This window comes from Cadophora gregata, assembly GCF_030347475.1.
Source record: "Cadophora gregata isolate MNR1 chromosome Unknown scaffold_16, whole genome shotgun sequence".
Classification (NCBI taxonomy): domain Eukaryota; kingdom Fungi; phylum Ascomycota; class Leotiomycetes; order Helotiales; family Ploettnerulaceae; genus Cadophora; species Cadophora gregata.
Window position 1 is genome coordinate 757,010 of NW_026695939.1, and position 23,054 is coordinate 780,063.

Genomic DNA, 23,054 nt, shown 5'->3' on the forward strand with positions numbered 1-23,054 from the left:
AGTCAGATTTTTGCTTCTCACTCGACAAACTCGTCAATTCCCAACCTTCAAATCAGTTCATCAAATATGCGTTTCGGACGAATACCTGTGCTGACTTCATTAGCCTTTACAAGCACACTTGCTGTGCCCTCTAAGGAAGCTCCGCAGATTCAGCGCAGAGCAGACAAAGTTCAACCACTGCCACCAAAGAATCCGCAGATTTACAATTGGCGTGAGGAACCATGGGCACATTATGTTATGACAGACAGCTCTGATAAACTATATCCTGTGGACATGAAGAAAGGTATGTTTGCTGCGTCGAAAGTGTTCCGAGCCATTAGGAAATGGGAGAATGACAAACGGGTTTTCGAGGTCTTCGGAACAGACTAGCTGCTTGATGCTCCCCAAGACGAATCTGCTGACATTAACTCCAATAGTTCACATCGACCACGACGACATTATCACACCATCTCTTCCGTCGGACGTCAAGATCCCAACACCATTCCTTCCCACGGACGACCGCAAAACGAAAGAGCTGTACTGGGCAGCAATCGCCGCCTACGTCGCTGAAGAAGACAAAACACCGGAGCAAAAAGACCAAGAACTCAGGCAAAAGTGGACAGACGTGCAAGAATTCAACGAGATGGCAGTCTGCTACTACTCCACGCACGCTTTCAATCTGCGATGCTCGAATAAGAAAGATGCGAAGGAAAGACGCTGGAAACCAAATGCTTTCAGAAAGAGGTATCATAAGTTGAAGAACAAACTAATCGACGAGATGCGTGTGGAAGGTTTGGTAAACTTTGGAAGGGAATTGACTGCTTATCTCAATGAGACGGGGATGATCATTGAGGAGCCTGCCTGGTGTCCTAATCCGGAGGGAGGGGACGAGAAAGGGTGCTTAAAGATGATACGGAGAGGGAGGAGAAGCGTGCGTTAGAAGTACAACTTTGTGCTTCAACATTCCTGCGTCTATACACAGGTAAAAGTGTTCCAATGAGGAAGGTTATTCTTGTCTATACTTGGAAGAAGTCGGGCCTCATTTGCACTTACTGCGATCAATCTAATCCTTTTGGAGACCACAAATCTTCCCACCAATCTCCCTCCATTTCAGGGTCTCTTCTCTCCACGCCGCGTGCCTCGATACCAACCACATAAATTACTAGGATGTACCTGCATACCGTTTGCATATGGTGCGAGGCGTCCACAGATCAAGATTTCCACCAGGGATCGATCAGCAGAGCCAGTGCCATCCCCACGACATCCGATTTGCTGCACATATCATGCGAGTAAATTACCTTCAAACCTGGAAAACTTAGACTTTGACAGAGCCCGGTCTCAGAATCATTCATTGCGATGGTAATTGGTAGATATCCATGGGAGAAAAGGGTTGTTGACAGTCAAGCTGCAGCATGACGTCGTGTAAACAAGCCTCAAACGAGCGGCATGAACGCTGCCTTGGAACCAGCTTCGCTATGCCAAACTCCCTCGAATCCTCATAAGCAATTTACCCGCGCCAATTTCCACCGAGGTGATCGTGGTCTCACCTCACTTCGTCTCCTCTCTCTCTTTCTCCTTTCTTTTCTTCTCCGTCCTTTCTCTCGACGATAGTGAGAGGGATTCTTCGTGGTCGTGCATCTTAGTTGTTGAGTATTGGTAGACCGTTGCACTTGGCTCTGAACAAAGCTTTCGCCCAGTCGCACCGCTCCACCTTGTGTCAGATCAAGCCCCGATTGGATCCCCGCAGCCAAGAGACCTCCATTTTACTGCTGTCGAAGCCAAGATGTTGTCCCTTGCTCGAATCGCACTGCTTGTGCTTCCAGTGGCACTCGCATTTCCAGCTCCAACTCCTGTGGCTGTTCCAGTGGCAGTTCCACATCCTATGATCACACCTCGTGCATCATTGACCGATAGAACACCTACCAGAGTCCAAAACCGCGATCTTCTCGATTCGATTAAAGGCGCAGGAAGCTATGTGGAGAGTGTCCTGGGATCGTTCCCTTCATATGTTGCTTCGGGAGTACCCAACTTCTTCCAGGACTTCCCGACAGGAACGGCAGTCCAAAGCAGCTTGAGCATAAGTGATGGAGATCTGGATGCAGCTCCTACACAAGTCTTGAACATACCGTAGGTTATTTGACGTACAGCATGGAGCTCAGAGCATCACTAATGGCGTGCCAGATCCTACGCCAACTGGACAGAACAAGGATGGAACCTTCGATTCCGCGGGAACGTATTCAAACAGCCCAACATTTCCGAATCGAAGCTCAATGACCTCGCAAACGTCTTCCTGATCGGAACGAAAATCGAAGACCTCCCACCCGCACAACAGACTCAAGCTCGTAACTTGACGGCTGAGATCTTCGTTGTCCAGCAAGGAGATCGAAATGTCTCATTCAATATCGAGCCCGCGTCGAGCCAGGGCAACGATGGTACAAGTGGAGGCAGTAATGCAGTTACTCCAGGCGGAGGGTCGCAAAACATCACACTTGTTGGACAGACTACAGATCAGGGAGATTTTGATCAATTCCTTCCAATTGCCAATGTCTCCGGACCAGGTGGATTCCTTAAGCCTGGAAACACCACAACCAACCTCCAGCGGCTGAACATCTACGCCACGGGAACAGACACTGGAAATGCAACCTCCTATCTAGTACCAACCGTCGGCCTTACAATCATCTCAGACATCGACGACATTCTCCGCATCACCAAGATCTACGACCCTGCAGAAGGTCTCTTAAACTCCTTTGCCCGCGCTTTCGTCCCTTGGATGAACATGCCGGAAATATATGCAAACTGGAGCCAAAGCATTCCCGATTTCCATTTCCACTACCTCACGACTACTCCTGAGCAAGTAACTCGCAATTATATGGATTTCATCTACAAGACCTACCCTGGAGGATCATTCGATACTCGTCCCCTCAACTTCTCAGACGTATCCGCGACACTCTCCATCCGCAAATACCTCCTCGACCGCATCTTCCAGACCTATCCAAACCGAAAGTTCATCCTCGTGGCCGACACGTCCAACTCGGACGTGATGAAGGACTATCCGAAAATGGCAACCGAATACCCCGGCCAAGTGCAATGCATTTTCCTGCGTAACACATCATCTACGGATTCAAGCGATAAGTTTCCGTATGATACGTCTGGGTTCAAGGGCTTGGATAATAGCACTTATATGTTCTTCAATGTGCCCGACGATTTGAGGGGCTTGGATATCATGAATGGGCAGTGTGTAAATGCGACGGTGAAGCAAGATGTTACGTTTAGTTACCAAGGACTGCCGTTCGGCCTGAGTAAGAAGAGTGCGGGAGGCAGAGTGGACGTTACCGGGAAGGTTGTGATGGCTGGGCTGGTTATGATTTTTGCAGCGGTGTTTGGGGGTTTGTAAGTAAGTGCCAGTAGTAGTTTGCATTTCGGCTTTGGAGTTATTGGGGCAATTGGATGACGGGTTTTCTGCATTATGCATGGAGATGATTGGATATAACGAAAATGACAGAAGGCGATTATTGTATGGTTACAGTATATACTTCAAATCAAGAATTTTTGAGTAGCATGGTCCAGCATCAACACATTTCTGTTATACTGTGCTGTCCTTGTTTCTTCAATCCCAAACTGTCCCAAGTCGCATTTCACCAGCCGGCTCTTTTCCTGATCGACGAGTTCGAATGAATGCCCCATTGCCTCGAAATTATATTGGATAACAAGCACGGCAGCCCTAAACAATCCTTTTGCCCGCCCCCTCCCTCCGCATAACATCTCCATTTCCACCCAGCCGAGGTGCGAAACCTACGGCAATGTTAGCACCCTATCAACTTGAACATATAGAAAGGTAGACTTATCCCCCCGAGAGGAGGGGCTGCCTCAAGTCCGAATCACCAGACAAGAGAGCAGCCCAGGACTACCCACCACAGGGTCTGTCCTTCGATAGGCCAACCAGAAAGAGTAACATCCAAACCCAAGAACGTCCATAACCCACCACAGCACTATAAAAGAAGCACACTCCAAACAAGAAGTCGGGCACATCGCTCTGCGCTCCCCAGAACAGACAAGCACTAAGCTTTGACTCCAACGCGAGATGGGTCCCATCCCGGACGCCGATTGAAGTCCTCCCTTCCTGTATGAAGTGAACCAAGTTTGTAGATGCAGTATGACTCAAGTTGGACGTTCCTACCACAGCATCCAGTCTTTCGCACTCCAGAACTCCGATCAGCAAGTCCCATAATTGTATCCCACCCAAACAAATTGATCCGTCTCTCCAGCTTCAGCTTACCTCGAAACTCGCAGTGAACCGGACACTCAAAAGACCGAGCCAAGGACACTCGGGTACCTCAGCGTGACCGACGAGGCTTCTCTCGGTTTGAATAGCAGTACCATCTGAGATTAGTTTTATGTTTCCTCAGCCTCGAAATCGAAGCAGGGCAATGGCGAACAAAAGACATCAACAAAAGCCGCATGTCGTCTCTGCCGTTTCCATCTATTAGCGAGATGGGACGGAGAGATATTTGTGTCAAACACCGCAAGGATGAGAGACGTTGTGTTGGCGTCTTCCGTCACCATAGGGCCGAGCCTATGGGAGAAAGTTGATGCGGCTGATCAGGATCACACAGTGTGACAAAGCCTGTGGCTGCTGCCGCGGCAATGGCCTTGTGAGCTGACTGCGCATTGGACGCGAGTTTCTGGTAGCGGGGAGAGGTTGGATGGAATGTCCTTGCTGCAGAAGCTGCGTGGAATAGGAGAGGTACGGGACATCTTCACTGCTTTAACCGCGCGGCCCCATCTCTTAGGACGCCATGAAAGGAGTGATCAGCTGAGATACCATGACTCAGGGGCATAGCCAATACGCCGAAGCTTCGCTGTGCCGAAGCACGTTGAGGGACCGTCTCAAGCAATGTGTTTCTGTTTGAAGATTCTTGAAATCTCGCGACACCTGAAGAACAAGTGGTTCGGGCGAGTGAGATCAAGACCAAGCCACGACCGTGAGGAAGTGGAAACACGTGCAGTAGAGACAGTCTGTTTGTAGACTTCCAAAATGGATACTGTGCCCAGCCAGATGTTCCAAAAGAGCTCCAGTCACGTTGCCATTTGAGTTTGTAGAGACCGCGTTGACCGATTCAACAGTTTGGTGAAGATCCCAAAGACTACTCCTCAAGGAAGCGCCTGACCACTCCCACATCACATCTCCTCCTCAAGCCATCCATGTTCGCATCGACGAAGACGATCCATAATGATCAGAGTATAACGCCCAGCCGAAGACCCTGACGAGCTCCTCCACATGGAGGTATCACCAGAACGGCTCATAGGAGAAATCTGTTTTGTGTCTCACGACATCTGGACTATCCCTCCGGCCTTTCAAACCCCAAGCAAAGATCAGACCGCGCCGCCTTTCGGCATTACAGTCATCACTCTGCCGGTGGGGCCCTAGTAATCCGGAGAAACAACTATGACCGCAAAGCTAGAACCAACAAATACTTAGGGTTAAGTTCTGATTCCGACGCTTCCTTTCAGAAGGTGGTATCAGAGGACTGTTGGGAGGGTGAGCTGCTTGGTTTGTGGGCGCCCGGGGGAGCGAGAGAAGCTTCGTGGTCGCGCATGGTAGGAGGCATCCGGTAGTGTTCACGGAGGTGAAATGGGTGTTTGGTGCTGCAATTGAGTTTTGAAGCTGTTGCTAGTTGAGATCAACCGGGGTAGAGATACAAATATGACGATAGTAGAAGGAGTTACGGAGCACTGCAATTGACATTTGAGAGGGAGTAGTTGGAGTGGACGTGAAGAGGAGAAAGAAGTTGGAGACGCGAACTGACTGAAATATTAAACGCGTCAGATGCCAAGCATGCAGGGAACCGCCAAAGCACGTGAGCATTGTAGAAGGCGGGCAAACTTCCATGTCAGCTACAGGCCGCCGTCGTCTCAATATCATCTTGGAATCTTTCGGAATTTGCATACATATCTACGATTTTCTCCTTTCTCGATTGATCCTCTACAAGTCTCTAGTTATTCTGAGAGCCTTAAATACACAGAACTTGCACTCTCGAGCGTCATGCAAGCGCCATAGCAAAAACTGCCTGAAGGCAATCTCTTCGAGCTTCGAGCCCCGAGCTTCAGGCTTCTCACAAAATCCGATCAAAGTTCCTGATCCAGGAGCTGCGAAGATAGAAAGCCACTTTTGAACTGTTGCAAAAGCCTAGAATCCGTCAACATGGCAGACCAAGACCGGAAAACTCAACCGCCTCTGGTCGATAGTATTTTGCAATGTGGAAAGCATGCCTTCGATCCTGAGATACCCAAAGAATCAAGGCAGGAAAACATCTCAAAATTCAACTCCCTTTTGGGAAGGTAAGTATTCATTGCTTTTTGAATTCAGGCATCTATTAAACTCCTACAGCTCAGGTACACTGGCCCTGATACCAGTTTTGAACCTCCTCATTCAACCTGGCCGAGTACAGCCATGGCTACGTACGCCTCTTATCTCGGCTCTTGCACGGTTACCGTTGCGGCATCGTGGAGTCCAACATACTATCGAGTTTGTGCTTTCAGTGCATCCAAGTACTTCGAGCAGCACAGCACCTGCAAATACAGGACGAGGAGCTGATATTTCTCATGAAGCACTCAATGCTATATCCCGACTGCTTTCATCTCCCCCAGCTGGGATGTCAGCCGAGGACTGGTTTGGAGGTATTGCGCCACAGCTTTTATCCCTCCTGGATGGTGACGGGGAACCTGAGATGGACAGAGCTGCTGCTTTTGTCATCGGATTTGGCATTTTGGGTCGGAAGCAATACGGAGCACCAGGTATGCCTGTCTGGAGTCTGGCCAAATGGTGACTAACTGCCAAAGGAACTCCTGGATGGAATAGATTTATTGAGCCTATGTTATCGGCCCTTGATCCTACTTTGGCTTCTCCCAAAGCTAGAAACAGTCCGGCAGAACTCATCGAGACAGTTGGAGCCCGCAGAGTACTTGTCTCTGCTTTGGAGGTATCCAAAGGACTACAGAGATTATCCACACTACTAACCTCACATCCTCATCCTGCTCTCTCAAAGCGCCTCTTGCGCCCTGTCCTTTTGCCTCTGTGGGCGCTCTCATGTTGGCGCCATGGGAATGACCAAACACTTAAAAGATACTGCGAATCAGCAAGGAAGCTTCTAAAAGTATTGATACAATTATCTCCAGGCCAGACTGATATATCAGATCAGTCTGGACCGCCGTCTACATTCAGTCTTTTAACAAATATCCTACAAAATCTGACCTTCAAAGGCAGGGCAAGAGCAGGGCAGAAAGGCTGGGAGTATAGCTCTGATGACGTTGGTGGTATATTCATCGTGGAGGTGAACCCATCAGTCTCCCACGCAGCCCGAACTGCATTCGATGATGTCTACATCGGCCTTGCTAGCGATGCTTTCATATCTTTACTCCAAGATATGCCTGATGTGAAACCAGACATATCGAAGCTTTTCATGAATCTCTGCAAGAAGTGGCTTTCAAATACGGCCAGAGCCAATAAGCCACATGTTATCACCCAGGTCGGTCAGTTCAACAAAAGCATTGACGAAGATATCGAGACAACCTTTATTGAAGTCACGGTCATGCGAAAAATGATGAATACTTTTCCCGAGAACCTCGTGAATGACTCGCACCAGGTACTTGAGCTTGTCAATGGAGTTCTATTAGATTTCCTTACCCACAGTGACCTTGGTGAGGATACGATTGCTGTTGCTATGAGTCTTCTCAATACTGTCCTCACGTCTCCAAACTTTCTAGTCACGAACGATCTTGGGCCCTGCCTGGCATCTGTGGAAGCATCGCTTGGCTCCATATGTCGCAAGAGACTGGAAGTCTCCTCGACTGCGCACAATCTTCTGATGCTACTGAGGTTTCGGAACAACGAGCCAGAAGGTATCAACATGAGCACGCCTACAGATCGGCAAGTCGAGGACAAAAAGAGTTATAGTCTTGCAATGTCATATTTGACGGCGATAGACTCTCCACCGCCAGTCCGGGTTCAAGGGCTGGAGCTGTTGTCGAGTTTGATTCGGTCAAGCAGCCCAATTTTGGATATACCAGCCCTTCTGGTTCTCTTCTCGTCTCTTCTCCAGGACAATGAAGAGTACATATATCTGCGGACAATCAAGTCTTTTATCCAGCTTTCTCAAAAGCATCCAAAATCTGTTATGAAAGATCTCACCGATCGATATGTCGACTCACAAGAAGAGAGCGAACTCGATCAGCGACTTCGACTTGGTGAGGCGCTTCTCCAAGTTATCCAAAGCAACTACCTCGCATTTGTAGGCGACACATCGAAGTTCGTCTGTGAAGGTCTTATCTTCCTTGCTGGACGTCGAGGTTATAGGCCGAAGACCGAGCAACAGCAAATCAAGAAAAACAAGCTTAAGCGGAAACAGAACAGTGACGCTGACGAGGCCTGGGGAGGGGAAGTTCCCCAACTTGACGAAGTCCTCGACACAGAGACTCAAAAAGATAACGAGATACTGGCGCAGATCATCGTCGGTTGGGAAAGCAAACGTGGACAGGAAGATGTTCGGATACGAGCATCGGCACTCGCTATTCTCGGCTCGGGCATTGAAGCAAATGTCGAAGGCATCGGACCAAATTTGATATCCACTGCAGTTGATCTCAGCATTCATGTCCTTACTCTTGAGCCAGAGTCAGAGAAGGGTATTCTACGTCGTGCAGCTATCCTCCTCATCATGAATTTTGTCAAGGCCCTAGATTCCGCGAGGTCAGAAGGTAAGAAGTTGGGATTTGGTTTTGTCGGTCAAAGTCTTGATGACGTTCGCAGAGTGCTTGAGTACATAGCAAGCACGGATGACGATGGCTTGGTTCGGGAGCACGCCAAGGATGTGATCGAGAGTCTTGAGGGATGGCAAATCAACGCTCTGATTCGTCCACAGAACGATCAGACCGACATCAAAGAACTGGCAGGGCTGAGGATCACACCTCGAGGGGTCGAAGATACGAGTGGGCACGTGAGGCCAAGAATCGAGGAGATCGATTGAATGAGGAATCTACCCCAGATTAATGAGGAATGCGGCAACTTATCCCTCCCTATCCTTTAAGTCCAGAAGAATGCAACAATGGCCGTGAGAACTTCCATTTTAGGTCACGCTCCCAACCACGTATAAAGACAAAGGGGCATATTTGACTTGCTCTAAACTCTATCCCAGGGAGCAGGCATGCCTACAAAGGAGTTCGTCTCGACATGGCCACGCAGGATCGTGAGTGGAAAGTTTTGTCGTGGGAATTTCATCATTGGTAGTACAGCAACATTTCTGAGTTGCAGGGTATATATGTCTAGGAACGGATTGCGTTGGGCCCGTTTTGAAGAACCCTATCGATGTTAACTTCTACGTTTTTACTCCCCACAGAATTACAAGCATAACTAGCCGTCTTCAATTCCTACCCCTCTCCCATATATATCATCTACATCCAGACCTGAATCTCATTATGCACAAATGCCTCTTTTCTACCCACAAGACACCATGCCTCGACCTAGCATACTCACCCGATCCAGAACAGCACCTCAACTCTCGCCTATTTCAGATATATCACCTTCCAAACTTCCGTTCATGGATCCTTTCTCTCCAAAATCATCCCGTCACCACCACCATCATCAACATCAAGATCAGAGCGATTACATTGAAACTCAAAATCTCACTGAGCACTTCACGCAATCCTCGAGCTGTCTAGCCACACCCCGTCCCCCTCCACATACGCACTCCAGTATACCAATACAAAAGCACCTTACCTGGCCCTTACGCCGCACATCTCTCGCATCTCTCGCAACAAAATCCCTTCCCCATTTACCTCTCCGCCCGACACGTCTCTTCCACAGGCTGCGAAGTTCATTCTCCAATGTCCACGTGGTGAAACCAGGAGAGGGAGAGCATCACCAGCATCATCATCAAGATCATGAGCAACAACACCGAAAACGGCGAGATCAGCATGAGCGTCGAGAAAGCGGAAGTGAGGGAGAGGACGGCTGGAGAGGAGAAGGCGATACATCGTTTGGTGGGGAGTATGAATGGGATGATTACTGGGAGGAAGTGGAAGTGCATATGCCGGGCGTGTGTTTGCACTTACCGCCTGAGGTATCGAGGGATAGGAGTGAGATTGAGTACTTGAGGCGGTTGGAGAGGGAAGCTATGAGTGCAAGGATGGTTGGGATTGTGACTTAGTTCATACTTGCCCACTTGGTGCCTTTCACCAAATCGTACAGTTGGCCAACCGCCTTTCGACTTTGGGATTATCTGATGGATGGGCGCGGAGCGCTTGAGCGGGACCGAATTGTGAAGGGATTGGGAACCTGAGGTTGGTGTTGGTTCTGTGTAACACAAGACGGTTTGATGGCATTTGGTGCCGGATGTCAGCTGATTGGGCCGGATACGAAGCCTGCTGCTCCCTTTGTAATCTCTAATACTTCAAAGACATTTTATCGTCCGACTTACTCTTTCAAATATAATGATTGGGCTCATTACGAGGCTCTTTTACTCTCCCTCTGTTTACTTCATGGCATGAATGCCTACTTTTCAAGTTCATTATGTTCATAATCTGGTTCCCTCATATGAGTGGGCATCCTACGATGCTGTGCTTCCGTTGTATATTTATTTGAAGCATTTTTATTGTTCAAGTTTACACTCCCGAATGTCATTCATGAATCGTGATGAATGTTAAGGTTGTCTGGGAGAAGCCAGACCGCATGCGTAGGTGACTATCTGATAGATTGCCTGTCTCTAGGATCGTACACTAATATGCATTCTGCGTTCAGGATGATTGATCATTATGGCATCACCTGTGACCATCTTGTGCCTATCGACGACCCCAATCCAGAACTCCTGCAGATGACGAAGATGATAGAGGCATGCATGCGAACAAGTATATCGAACCGGCTGATTATATTAGGACCCACAAGTAGACATCGCTAAAGAGAAATACCTGAAACTAACGATACCTGATTCGCCTTTTTCTGCACATGCATACAATTATAAACAATTAAGTAATTTACGAATCTTTGAATTATTTTTGTCTATTCATTTAGCTTCATCTTTATTGTCAACTTTATGCTACCATTTCATAGTGGTTGGACTTCTTACGGGGCTCATCTTATCTTTGCCTAGTTCTTTTGAGACATGTTTATTGTCCGACTTTACTCAGCCATTCAATAACTATTGGACCTTATACGGGGCTACCTCGTCTTTGTCTATATGCTTCAAAATATACATCCATTGTTCGGCCTGCTCAACTACATAAATCATTTGACATCCTACGAGGCTTGTAGATTCTTTATCTCTTCATTCCAAGACAGATATCCCTTGGTCGATTTCACAATTCGATTCCGCCACAATCACTGGGTGGCGTACGACGCTCTGCTGTTCTTTGTTTTCCGATACTATTTTGGGGGTGCAATGTGGGGTGACTGTGTGGTAGCGGAGGAAACATCCGTCGTAACTTTCATGTGAATATCAGTCCCTTGTTGGAGCCTTTGGAATGAGGGATGGAATATTCCGATAATTGACGGATGCAAAGAACCGAGGGTAACAGGAACCTAGTGATCTTCTGATCGGCATCATATGCTAACCAGGAGATGGAATCGGGATCAAGGACGAACATCATATTGAGTCGTACACTTACGTTCTTTGATTTCAAGCTGCTACTTTGACTGAATTGACACCGTGACCTAGCTAGACGTCTTTCTCTTGTTGGTTCATTGCATCCTGTCTACTCCTACCCTTCGCTTTCTACACGGTATTCTACTGCAACAACACGGCTTCGGCGGCGGTATCTTGCATGAAAATACCTCCGAATACCACGGCTTCAGAGGTAGCGATCGGAGGTTGCTGACCAGCGAGTGGGTTCTTCAGGACTCCGAAGTGGTACTCACCGTTTCCAGAGTTGTCTGCTGATTGTTAGTAAGAGTTTTGGGTGATGATGAGAGCCAGGGCTGGGGGGTATCTTACCATTGGGTAGAGCCTCTGTGACTTGTTCCAAGGGATTGTTCTCTGTGCTGTGGAAGACTTGGATCGTACTATTCACACATGTTAGCAATTTTTCACTTTCACCCTCATTTCATCATGGATGAAACATGTCTGAATGCGGTAACCTGGTGAACTCACTTCTGATCAAAATCCATCTCAAGCGCAAAGTTATGGAAACCTGCCGTAAATGGAGTGGAAAATAGCGTCTGAACGCCAGCCGCGTTCTTGTTATTCCCATTGACGACGATATTCGTACCGTCAGCACCGGGAGATCCCGCCGCAGCGTCTACGACTTTGCCAACTCGGACATCGAACTGGTGCGTAGCGAAGTCGGCCGTCTCGAGGAAAGCGACTTGGTAGTCGTGCGTGAGATCTAGGGGCGAGGCCGTGGATTCTTGGAAGGAGAAGTGCATGGTCTTCTTGCCAGTGGTGGCGACGTTGTTGAGTGTGGAGGCGATACTAGGGAGGAGGTCGGCGCGGCGAACTAGCGCATCTATTCAAATGATTAGAAATTGATTCTATAACTTTGAGAAATCTTTGCAGCTGAGAATAGGTGTAATTTTCTCTTAATCCCGAGATGAGACCCATGGAGATCCAATTGGGTCCCTGATATAAGGAGTTAAAAATAAGATGATGCTGACCTGGAGCGCCGCCCTTAGGGACGAATATGGATTTGTCGTCGATGGATACCGAGAAAGCTTTTGTATTTGTGGCAACGTCGAACTATTGAAATGTTAATTATCATTGGAACCACCTGAAAGCTGTAATGTAGAAAGTGAAATACTTACAAGTGACTGAGTAACGTCCGGGAATGCAATAATGTCACTGAAGACAAGGCCTGCATACAGTTAGAAAGACGAAGCTCTAGATCTTGACCTTCTCTATAAGCGCAATACATACCATCTCCCTTCACAACAGCACTCTTGAATTTACTCGCCAAAACATTGAAGTCTTCAGGCACCGCGTCTTGAGCAATCCTTCCATCAGGAAGCACAGCAGCACCAGTCGTTGCATCTCCGGTTGCCGTTCCGTTTTTAGCTGGCTCAGCGGTGTCCGCTGGTGCAGTAGCATTTTTGGCTGGATTTGCTGCACCTTCAGATAGTTTTGGAGCTTTGCATGCTTCGGCAGGCTTGGCGGCTTCAACAGCCTTGGGAGCTTCTACAGCCTTGGCGCCAGCATTGGTAGCCTTTGGAGCTTTGCATGCTTCGGCAGGATTGGCGGCTTCGGCAGGTTTGGCGGCTTCGACAGCCTTTGGGGCTTTAACAGCCTTTGGGGCTTCGACAGCTTTGGCGCCAGCATTGGTAGCCTTTGGAGCTTGCACTGCACATGCTGCTGGCTTTTCAGCCTTTTGGTTTTCGTGCCGGGAAAGGAGGGGTGAGGCGTAGGCGGAGACGGCGAGGAGGCAGACGAGGGTTGTGGAGTTGAACTTCATGGTTACAGCCGGTGGGGATGGGACAAAATCAGTAGTTTATTAAGTGTAGTGAGTACTTGGTTTTGACGATGTTGCTGAAGTTGTGGGCGTAATTGAACGAAGGTAAGTAGTAATGAAGGACTGTTACAACGGACAGCGGAAGAAATGAACGTGAGCCAGCTCAAAAAGAATGAAGTGAACAAGATAAAGATGAGATGAAAATGACACAACTATCATATGGCGATACTAGCTTATATATTATGGCTCTCTTGCAACATACTCTCTTGCAACATGCTCTTCTCGCGTGTAGCAAGTTCCACGCAAATGGCATGGCAATGGTATAGCGGCTGACAATGCCATCCGAACATGAGATGATCGACGATTGTGAAGCAAAGGCTAATCCAAAACTGAGAAAGTCAAATTGCATTGTTGAGACGAGTTCAACACTGGACGAAGCTGGTGCTGGACTGTAACAGGAGGACTTCTTGTCCTCGGAATCGCCGCGGCCTCGGGCTCACGAAACGCTAAGCGAGGAGTCGCCGTTGAGCATTTCCACTTTGATACTTCAGTGAAATAGGCCAAAGCCAGTGTGAAGGCGATACGCAAGCAAGAGGCTCCTGTGTTTAAACGTATACAGATCCGCAAGGCTATGCGATATTTTCAGTATTCATCTGCCGCCAGCAGCTGCACTTGACAGAGAGGCGGAAATTGAACCAGAAAGTATACTTCCACCGACGTCAATGACAGGAAATTTAAAGTTGCAGTATGCTTCTGCCAACTTTCAGACAAGATTCCGTGCCACTAGACGCAATCCTCTTGATGGCAGACGCAAGAATCCAAGAAAATATCAGACGGGCTTGGTGTGTGACAAAACACGCTAGAAACTCTCGAAAAGCCTATTTCGACTTCCAAACCTTCACGTCAAACCAAGCGAGACTACAAGCCCTTCCAGACTCGATCAAGCGGTCACCAGAGCAGCTGTAACCAACTCCAGCCAAGGAACTTTCTACACAAGCAAAAGGATGAACCTACCAACCTACATGCACCTTTTTGCGGTCTGGTGTTTGGGAATTAAAGTTTGTGAGAATAAACTTTTACTGGACACTCGTTCTGTTTCGGAGATTGATTTACGAGCGAAGCGATATGATGCTCGGGGTCCGGGGAGATGCGAGGCGGGGGCCTATTGTGGCGACATATTATTGGGACGTGGTGATGTCTTGATACAATAAAGTGATAAGATGGATCATGGAGGTGAATGTGGACACTGGTAATGGCTATTGGATCGCGCTCGCTTAATGCTTGGTTCTGAGTGATCATGATGCCCGGCTTTCCCTGGTGGCTGGTCCTGGAGAGGGGATTTGTTGCACGATATGAGACCCTGATGAGGCATGTGAATAAGATGAACTCCCGATGCGCATGTGTTATTCGAGACTGGGGAGGATCGTTGTCTTCATGTGTTCTGGTCATGTGACAGTATCAATATACACTTCCGTCCATTTTTACCGAGGAGGGCAGATCAGATCAAGGCTTATCACTGTCTCGTTCTCAAGCAGGCTTCGATCAGCCCGATATCCAAACTTGTCAGATTGATCGACCTGGAGAGGATTTCTTTCGTCTGCCGTGAACATGTGCAAGGCCTAGGCCATAGATAGTGGGAATTCACATGTGTTGAATGCTTGATGTTTTGTTAGTACTGTATCTACTGAAAAGTTAGACAATTATCCTTATTCACATGCCGTGCTCTTACCTTTCAGCTGTATTACGGCCTTGCCGACCAATAATTTTGAAAGTACTGGCTCATTTCATTCCTTGTCTTTTGATGTCTTTGCTTACCTTGTTAATAGGCCATCAAATCACACGGAGATTTTCGGAAAGCACAGTCTGAACTCAGACATATCGGGAGATATCGGTGGCTAGTCGAGTAAAGAGGGACCTTTTGGGAACCTTTCTTTATCTTTGCAAAGTCTCTGATGGATAGGATAGACTTGTCATGGACTTGGAATCAGAACTCAAGAACTCTCAGCCGCAAGTCCTGCAAGCTACTGTATGTTATCTTCAAGAAGTTTAGTGTTGACTTTTGACTTTTTAATCGCAGCGGTACTCACCAGCCACGTAGCCGGGCCGCCTGTCCCATTCTCGAATGCGTGCTGCTTAGGGGACGCCTCAACGCCTTCTGGTGGTGTGGCGTCAGCAAAACACTGGATCGGATTTCAGCCCGATCGCCATAAAAGACGCCATACAGACCCGCTTCCTTATCGCAGGATTTTTTTCAGGTCCACCGATTTCACAGAGGGTCCACAAGTGCGGCCGTTCCACAATTGTTTATCTGGTTCTGCTCCACCTGCCCGAGCTGCCCTTGTTTCGACCTTGCGGTTACAGGTGGCGGCGGCGGGCTCTGGCGGGTCTTGACTTTTCCGCTTGGTGAGGCGTTAAGCAGCTACCTTGCGTGAGCCAGCTGCACGTGGAAATGCTTGAGTGGTGTGATCCAAACCTCGGGAATACGTGTAATAGCCGATACTCAACGATATCGGATGGAAGGCTGGGAGGCGACTCGTGAAGAAAACAATGACGATGAGCAGAGAGATGAAAGTGAGTCATGGGGTCGTGGTCTTGATCTAGCTAAAGTATGGCATCGTGATGATGGAACGAGTAAGTAGGTAGGTAAGGATGCGGAATGTGTATCATGTTCAAGACATTTTTGTAGATATGTACCCGTTGATACATGCATGTGCTGCCCTGGATGGATCCAGTATGACCGTACCAAGACCGGACGGGGCCATCGAAATCTGTTTTCCGCTTGTGAGGAAGGTGGTCGTGGGTGGATCAGGAGGGTCTTGATGAGCCTCTTGGATGTTTACTTCAAATAATGATGCCGATGCAACTCGCTCACCCCTCTTGCACGCATCAAAGGAGGCATGCAAGAAGATGATTGACACATGGGACATGGGAGTGGTCCATCCCAGCCTGGTCTGACGAGCTGGTCTGGTCTGGCCGAGGCTTAGGTGATGTTGTATGATGCTCGGATGAGGCCTGCAGCAAAAAGGTGGAGCCTCGCTGTACTTGTATATCGAAAATTATCAGATGAAGTAAATGGAAAGCAAAGTGTGGCTATTGGCACTTCGGGCTATACGAATAACTTTGCTAGTATTAGCAGTCAAATGCCGTACCTTCCGTACCTTGACTAATTCTCTAGCCTCCTGTCTATCCATAATCTCGCCGCCGCCGTCGTCTTGTCGTTGTTGCATAGTTACACCGCGTCGTCATGAGGTATGCTTGTCAACCACAATACCTAATGAACGCTTCCACTCTGTCGGGAATTGTTCTGGAAGAGTCGTTGGCTGATTATTTTGGAGGGGGGGCGCAGACACAGGCGCACAACGCGAGGCGAGGCAAGTTTGGCGAGGAAGGCTGGAAGGGAAGGGAAGGAAAGGGTGACCCCCACTCGCTGCGAGCGCCCTGGCCTGGTCTCAAGGATGGCGCAGGCGCATCGCATCGCATAGCCGAAGTGACGTGCGAGTAGAGCGAGTAGAGGTCCGGGTACCAAGAGAGGGACGGCGATTCTATTTGAGCGTAAAATGCAGGCCTTGTAGTTCCCTGTGCGGGCCTGTTATGCCCTGCCTGCCTGCCTGCCTGCCTGCCTGCCTAGCTACACTTTTATCAGACATCTTGCTTGGTACGCAAATACAGTAAAGTGGGCACAATTTCTCCGGTTCGGGCGCTTTCAAACCTAAGTCCCAGACCATGGTTCATTAATATTCACCCAAACCTTAGAGGAATGGATGGGCCTGACAGCGCAGCCCCTCTCAAGATCTGCCCTGTGCTCTGTCCTGGCCTGGCGGACGAGACCGGCGAGCATCCCAGGAAGGAGCGCGCAGCCATCAATCTCGTCTTGGTTTTCTTTCTACAGTACAGCCTCTCTCTCCCGTCGGCTTCTTTTTCTCCTTTGACTCGCATTTCTCTTTTTCCACTAGCCACTCTCCTCCCTCCCGTCCTCTTTCTGCTTCCATATAAACTCGCCCTCTCGCGCTCTCAAGCATTGCCACTTCTTGGCTCCCATCGTGCCTGCCACTACTCTGATCAGCAGAGATTAATGATACAGCTTTGCCAAGATGCCCAGCTTCTTTGGTGCTGTCACTGGCAAGACCAGTGCGACTCTATTTGAGATTCGGTATGTTCAGGAATTTTTACTACAAAGGATTCGAGCTGATATGTCTGTAGCCTCGACAATGAAATCATTGTGTTACGTGGGGCTGAAAACGAGGCCTCGAGCCAGCTGTTGAAGGGAGTGGTGGTCCTGTGCCTCCCAAGTGCTCTGAAAGTAGAAGATGTACATCTGCGAATGACAGGTCAACTGAAGGTTGGGTAAGTCTGCCGATTTTCTTTTGGTCGTACCAGGCTAACATCTGTTGACAGATGGAACGATTCACGACTCACTCCCACCGGTATCTCGAATAATCGACTCGACAAGACGACCGAGATATTTAACCACAAATGGCCCCCATTCGTTGGAGGAGGTGGAGGATCCAATTCGCGGGGTTGCAATCTGCCGTCTGGAAATTACGAGTGGCCGTTCGAGATCGTGATTCCGGGAAGCTTTGCAGAGAGTGTGGAAGGTCTGCAAGACAGTCACATCCAGTACCGATTGAAGGCTACAGTTGCTCGAGGGAAATTGGCATACGATCTACATGCACACAAGCCCGTTCGAATCGTCCGAACCCTTGATCCATCCGCGTTGGAATTGGCCCATGCCATGACCGTGGAGAATATTTGGCCGAACAAGATCGAGTACCAGATTATCATTCCACAAAAGGCCATTATTTTCGGGACTGCAATCGATGTTGAGATGAAATTTACCTCTCTTCTGAAAGGATTGAGGATCGGTCAAATAAAATGCCAGTTGCTCGAGGTACAGGAATTCACATTGCCCGCGGCATCTCAACATATGGAAAGGCATTACAAGAATCAACGGGATGTCGATTCTTGGGTTTTTGAGCTGGGCGACGACAACTACCAGGATCTGATGAATGATGATGGGCAAGATGGCTACACTTTGACCGAGAGAATGCCGCTCCCTAAGACTTTGAAGTTGTGCTTGCAAGATGTGGATGTTCACGGAATCAAAATACGACACAAAGTCAAATTCAACATTGCTCTCCATAACCCAGATGGGCACGTTTCAGAGGTACGATACTTAGCTGTTCTAGTGCTTGGGGAATATGGCTGACTTTATTTTTATTTTTATAGCTCCGTGCAACGCTTCCAGTAACTATATTTATCTCACCAAATATGCCTCTCAACGAAGATGGCCAACTTGTTGATCAAACTCCAATGAGCACGCAATCAATAGACATGACACAGCATGCACCTCCTTTGTATGGACAACATGTTCTAGACCAGCTGTATGCCGATATGAACAATACCGGAATTATGACTCCTGCGCCACAATCTGGGATGAACACGCCTTTTCACGGTCTATCAAGAGCAGGCTCACACGAGAATCTGGCTTCACTGAACTCAGTGGCCAATCAGAATGGCGCTGTTCCTCCAGCAGCTCTTCAGTCTCGACTGCAGGATTTAGATCCGAATGGTATGTCTCGGAATAGTAGCTTCAGACGATTAAACGGATCTGGACATAGTACGCCTGCACCTAGGCAGATGGAGAGCGAACCGGGCTACTTCGACCAACACAATTCGGAGTCGAACAGTAATCCATTGAGCAGACGGACAAGTGAGGAAGACCATACTAGGCACTCTAGAGTGACCAGTGGCCAGCAAACCCCGGACGAGCATCTTGATTTTGCAGAACTCGGAGACCTGACGAAGGTTCCATCATACCGAACTGCTGTTCGAGCCCCTGTTCGAGGTATGAGTTACAGCGACGCTTTGCCAGATTACGTTACGGCGACATCTGCACCTCCCAGTACGTATTATTCCTTCCAGCCTGGATCCAAGATCCGAGAAATGGAGATCCCGATCCTACGTAACTGTCCAAGACACCACTAACATAGCCACAGGTCCTGAAAGATCTTTCAGCACTCCAGCTAGCCCACAGGAGAGGAGAAACCCGTTCTCGGGAATGGGATTCACACCGATAAACCCACCTGCAGCAGCCCTGATTTCTGGTGCTGATCGCATGCCTTTACACGTAAGACAGAACAGAGGTCGAGGTTGACCTGCACGTTTCGACCTTGGAGTTACGAATTCGGACATTCTACAATGGTATCCAGGAGAATGAATTGGATACAGGGAATATAATTTAGCGATTCGATGATTTGGATAGACGGACAACATTGCATATATCGGCGCACTCGGCATAGTCTAGACTTGGGTATCGGGCATTTTTTAGGAGTTTGTATGGATTAGAACTGACTGGGTTGGTCAATGGTGGGAAGGGTACGGGCGAGGGAGTACATATCTGGTTACGGTTTCAGCATGGATATCACCGCTCTTGGACATCAGTCCTATTATACCACAGAACCGTACTTCGATGGAATGCTATTTGATGCGTACGTATCCTATTATACCCCTTCAGCTCGATTTTGTCTCTAAACATAATCTTATTCAGTACATGAAGGGAACCAACTGTTGTGTGGGTACCTTGACTTTCTCATTTTCTCGCTGCTCAGACTCTTGTTTAATAAATGGAATGTCTTTAAAGTCGAAGGACCAAATCGATATCCAGAAATTCGAGTTGAAATTGCTGCGAGAGTGGACTTGGCAACCGTGCAGTACAAGATCTCATGTGCATTTTATCTTTAGCTGTCGTGATACCACGCCCTACTTGCATCATTGTGAGTTAGGGGTGGCTTGCTGGTACTACACGTGCAGTAGCTCGCGTGCGTAGTTTGCCAGGCAGGCTGAAACCAGACTTTAGAGCCAGTCATTGTTATTTCTTGGAGAGAAACACAACTACAATAAGGGTTGATTGCGTTTGTAGGTTTTCCGCTTGCAGCTCGGTACCATAAGAGGTCAGAGGTAAAAGTAATCGAGGCTACGTACGGTTTTCAGCGCATGACCTTCAGGAAGCCACTGCAACGACTGTGCCACTGAATGAGCGAGGAGGGGTGATGCGGGGTGCAGCTATGGTTACGAGATAAATTGTTTCCTTGCATTGCGACATACTTACTTACGGTATGGAGGCAATTTGGTATGAACACTTGAAAAGTAGAAACCAAGAACTTGAATTATTCAAGTTTATCCTATGATTAGAGAAATGAAGAGAAAACAATATCATAGAATTGAAACAGATCATGCGCGAGGAAGACATAAAGTGACCCTTGTCAGGAACGCATTTGCAAGGCCCGAGGCTCCGAGCTCGCTGCCTGGGTCATGGACGTGTCAGAGTCAGCGCCAGCCTCCTCTTGTCGATGTCGTGCTTCAGACACCAACATTCAAATCTCTCCAGGTCTTTTACAAAAGCTCGACTTTGTATATAATTCATTGTTATTGTCATCTTGGTTGATGATTTAGATTTGTAAGAGACCGTTCGAGCAACGGTCAACCAACCACTTTGGTCCTCAATAGCTACTTCCAGCATAGCTGCCGTATTAGCTACAACTGGAAGAAAGCAAGCTCGCCAGCACAATGGCAACGACTCGCACTCCATTACTCTCCAACGACAGGGTCTCCCTACGATCCTCTTTTTCATCCTCCTCCTCCATAAACCGCAAAGAGCAACGGCGTCGCCAAGATGTCATCAGATACATCTCCTTCGCCTCAGCGATTACATCCTGCCTTTGCGCCGGCTCCATAACCGCCTACTCGTTGTATGGGCATCTCTTCCAAGAACGCCTCCGCTACACCCAACTGCAAGTCAACATCGTCGTCAGCGCCGCCGAAATAGCTCTCTACCTTCCCGTCTCCCTCTTCGGATATATCTGCGACCGAGTCGGACCGGCGCCGTTGTCATTCGCTTCTGCGATCTTGTTTGCGATGGGGTATTTGCTAGCCGCGTTTACATATAAGAGCGGTGCGAAGGACGTCTATGGGTACACGGCTGAACGGGGCTGGCCGCTGGCGGTCATGGTCACGGCGTTTGTGGTGATCGGTTGTGCGACAACGCTCATGTACCTTTCAGCTGTCACGACGTGCGCGAAAAACTTCGGGAAGGGGAAGCATAAGGGCCTGGCGCTTGCGAGTCCCATTGCGGCTTTTGGACTCAGTGGGATGTGGCAGAGTCAAGTGGGAAGTAGGATTCTGTATGAGCGGAGACCAGACGGCAGTCATGGCGATGTGGACGTCTTTAGGTTCTTTGTGTTTCTCGCTGGGACATTGTTCCTCGTTGGGATGGCGGGCACTTTTTTCTTGAAAATCGTGGATGAGGAGGAGTTGATTGATGAAGCTGTTGAGGAGCTGGAGAGGAGTGGGTTGTTGGAGGATAGTGCCTTCTTCCGCGGAGCGGACAGGGGATATGGATCTTTTGAAAGTGGCTCTGATGAGGAGGCTGTTGAGAATAGGAGGTTGGAAGAGGCGAAGGCGCATGCCGAGGAAGAGGCCAGGAAGAAGACTTGGTTGTTGAATGAAGAGACGAGGAGGTTTTTGAAGGATCATACGATGTGGTGGCTTGCTGCTGGGTTCTTCTTCGTGTCTGGTACGTTTCCGCTTCCACTGTTTTGCCAAGGGATCGGACTAATTGATTATCAGGACCCGGTGAAGCTTTTATCACAAATCTAGGGACTATTATAGGAACTCTCTATCCTCCTGGTGCCGACCCAAACCGCATTCCAACCACAGCAGCTACGCACGTCTCGATTGTCGCAGTCACCTCGACCGCAGCACGAATTCTATTCGGCACGCTCACCGACCTTCTCGCTCCCCCGTCCACAACCCACCACTTCGGCTCCGTGGCCAACTCTCTAGCCTCTCTACCACCTCGCCCTTCCCGCTTCTCCATCTCCCGCGTAAGCTTCCTCCTCTTCTCTGCGCTCCTCCTCTCCCTCGGCCAGATCCTTCTCGCCTCTGGCCTGATTCAGAACCACGGCTCTCGCTTCTGGATCGTCTCCTCACTCATCGGCTCCGGCTATGGTTCGCTCTTCTCGCTCACACCTCTCATGATCTCCGTCATCTGGGGCGTCGAGAACTTCGGCACTAACTGGGGAATCGTGGCTATGGTTCCAGCCGCTGGAGCGACCTTCTGGGGCGTCGTGTACAGTCAGGTGTATCAGATGGCGGCCAAAGCAAGGTCGTTTAAATTGGGACTGGAAGAAGAGGATGTTATGTGTTATGGAAAGGAGTGTTATGCAGCGACATTCTGGGCGATGGCGATTAGTGTGTGGATTGGTTGTGGGTTGTGGATCTGGGCGTGGAAGGGTCCTGGGGGATGGACCAAGAGGGGGATTTCAGTGTGAGATATATGAGAAACACGATTTTGCATTGGGTTTAGCGGATTGCATTGAATCTAGCGAATTTTGTATATACAGCATAGAACACGAACATACAGAGAATCTATGACATTTACTCCAGGTGGATTTGTGGTATTCTCTCGGTCAGATCTCTCAATTTCTGTACTTGGTAAAGTTTTCACCAGCAGTGTTCTCGTGTTACAAGTGGAAGGAAGTACATTATCGGGGCGGCGATGTCCAGCCGCAGAATCGACGTCGAAGAGTTGACTCCTGTCGCTCTGAAAAAGGAAGACCGGCTCAGTCATCCGACACAGAGAAAAGCATGTC

The 23,054-nt window shown here is 48.7% G+C and overlaps 6 protein-coding genes across 6 annotated transcripts; 5 read left to right on the forward strand and 1 right to left on the reverse strand.

Moving 5' to 3' along the window:
- Positions 1-66: 66 nt before the first annotated feature.
- ONS95_005510 (uncharacterized protein) lies at positions 67-919 on the forward strand (the record flags this gene model as incomplete). Its single annotated transcript, XM_058498921.1, has 2 exons — positions 67-283; positions 417-919. 2 exons carry the CDS (start codon positions 67-69, stop codon positions 917-919), a joined length of 720 nt encoding a protein of 239 aa, XP_058351188.1.
- An 843-nt stretch (positions 920-1,762) lies between these two features.
- On the forward strand, positions 1,763-3,373 carry ONS95_005511 (uncharacterized protein; the record flags this gene model as incomplete). Its single annotated transcript, XM_058498922.1, has 2 exons — positions 1,763-2,106; positions 2,161-3,373. 2 exons carry the CDS (start codon positions 1,763-1,765, stop codon positions 3,371-3,373), a joined length of 1,557 nt encoding a protein of 518 aa, XP_058351189.1.
- Positions 3,374-5,853: 2,480 nt separating this feature from the next.
- Positions 5,854-11,005, forward strand: ONS95_005512 (uncharacterized protein). Its single transcript, XM_058498923.1, has 4 exons — positions 5,854-6,318; positions 6,368-6,774; positions 6,820-10,703; positions 10,769-11,005. The coding sequence occupies exons 1-3, from the start codon at positions 6,182-6,184 to the stop codon at positions 8,997-8,999; spliced, it is 2,724 nt and encodes a 907-aa protein (XP_058351190.1). The 5' UTR covers positions 5,854-6,181; the 3' UTR covers positions 9,000-10,703; positions 10,769-11,005.
- A 745-nt stretch (positions 11,006-11,750) lies between these two features.
- Positions 11,751-13,407, reverse strand: ONS95_005513 (uncharacterized protein; the record flags this gene model as incomplete). The annotated part of the gene is made up of 6 exons (XM_058498924.1): positions 11,751-11,896; positions 11,958-12,025; positions 12,114-12,468; positions 12,617-12,698; positions 12,764-12,813; positions 12,876-13,407. The coding sequence occupies 6 exons, from the start codon at positions 13,405-13,407 to the stop codon at positions 11,751-11,753; spliced, it is 1,233 nt and encodes a 410-aa protein (XP_058351191.1).
- A 4,088-nt stretch (positions 13,408-17,495) lies between these two features.
- On the forward strand, positions 17,496-19,558 carry ONS95_005514 (uncharacterized protein; the record flags this gene model as incomplete). Its single annotated transcript, XM_058498925.1, has 5 exons — positions 17,496-17,554; positions 17,605-17,748; positions 17,800-18,568; positions 18,631-19,306; positions 19,401-19,558. The coding sequence occupies 5 exons, from the start codon at positions 17,496-17,498 to the stop codon at positions 19,556-19,558; spliced, it is 1,806 nt and encodes a 601-aa protein (XP_058351192.1).
- A 1,412-nt stretch (positions 19,559-20,970) lies between these two features.
- On the forward strand, positions 20,971-22,733 carry MCH1 (putative monocarboxylate transporter mch1; the record flags this gene model as incomplete). Its single annotated transcript, XM_058498926.1, has 2 exons — positions 20,971-21,976; positions 22,030-22,733. The coding sequence occupies 2 exons, from the start codon at positions 20,971-20,973 to the stop codon at positions 22,731-22,733; spliced, it is 1,710 nt and encodes a 569-aa protein (XP_058351193.1).
- Positions 22,734-23,054: the final 321 nt, after the last annotated feature.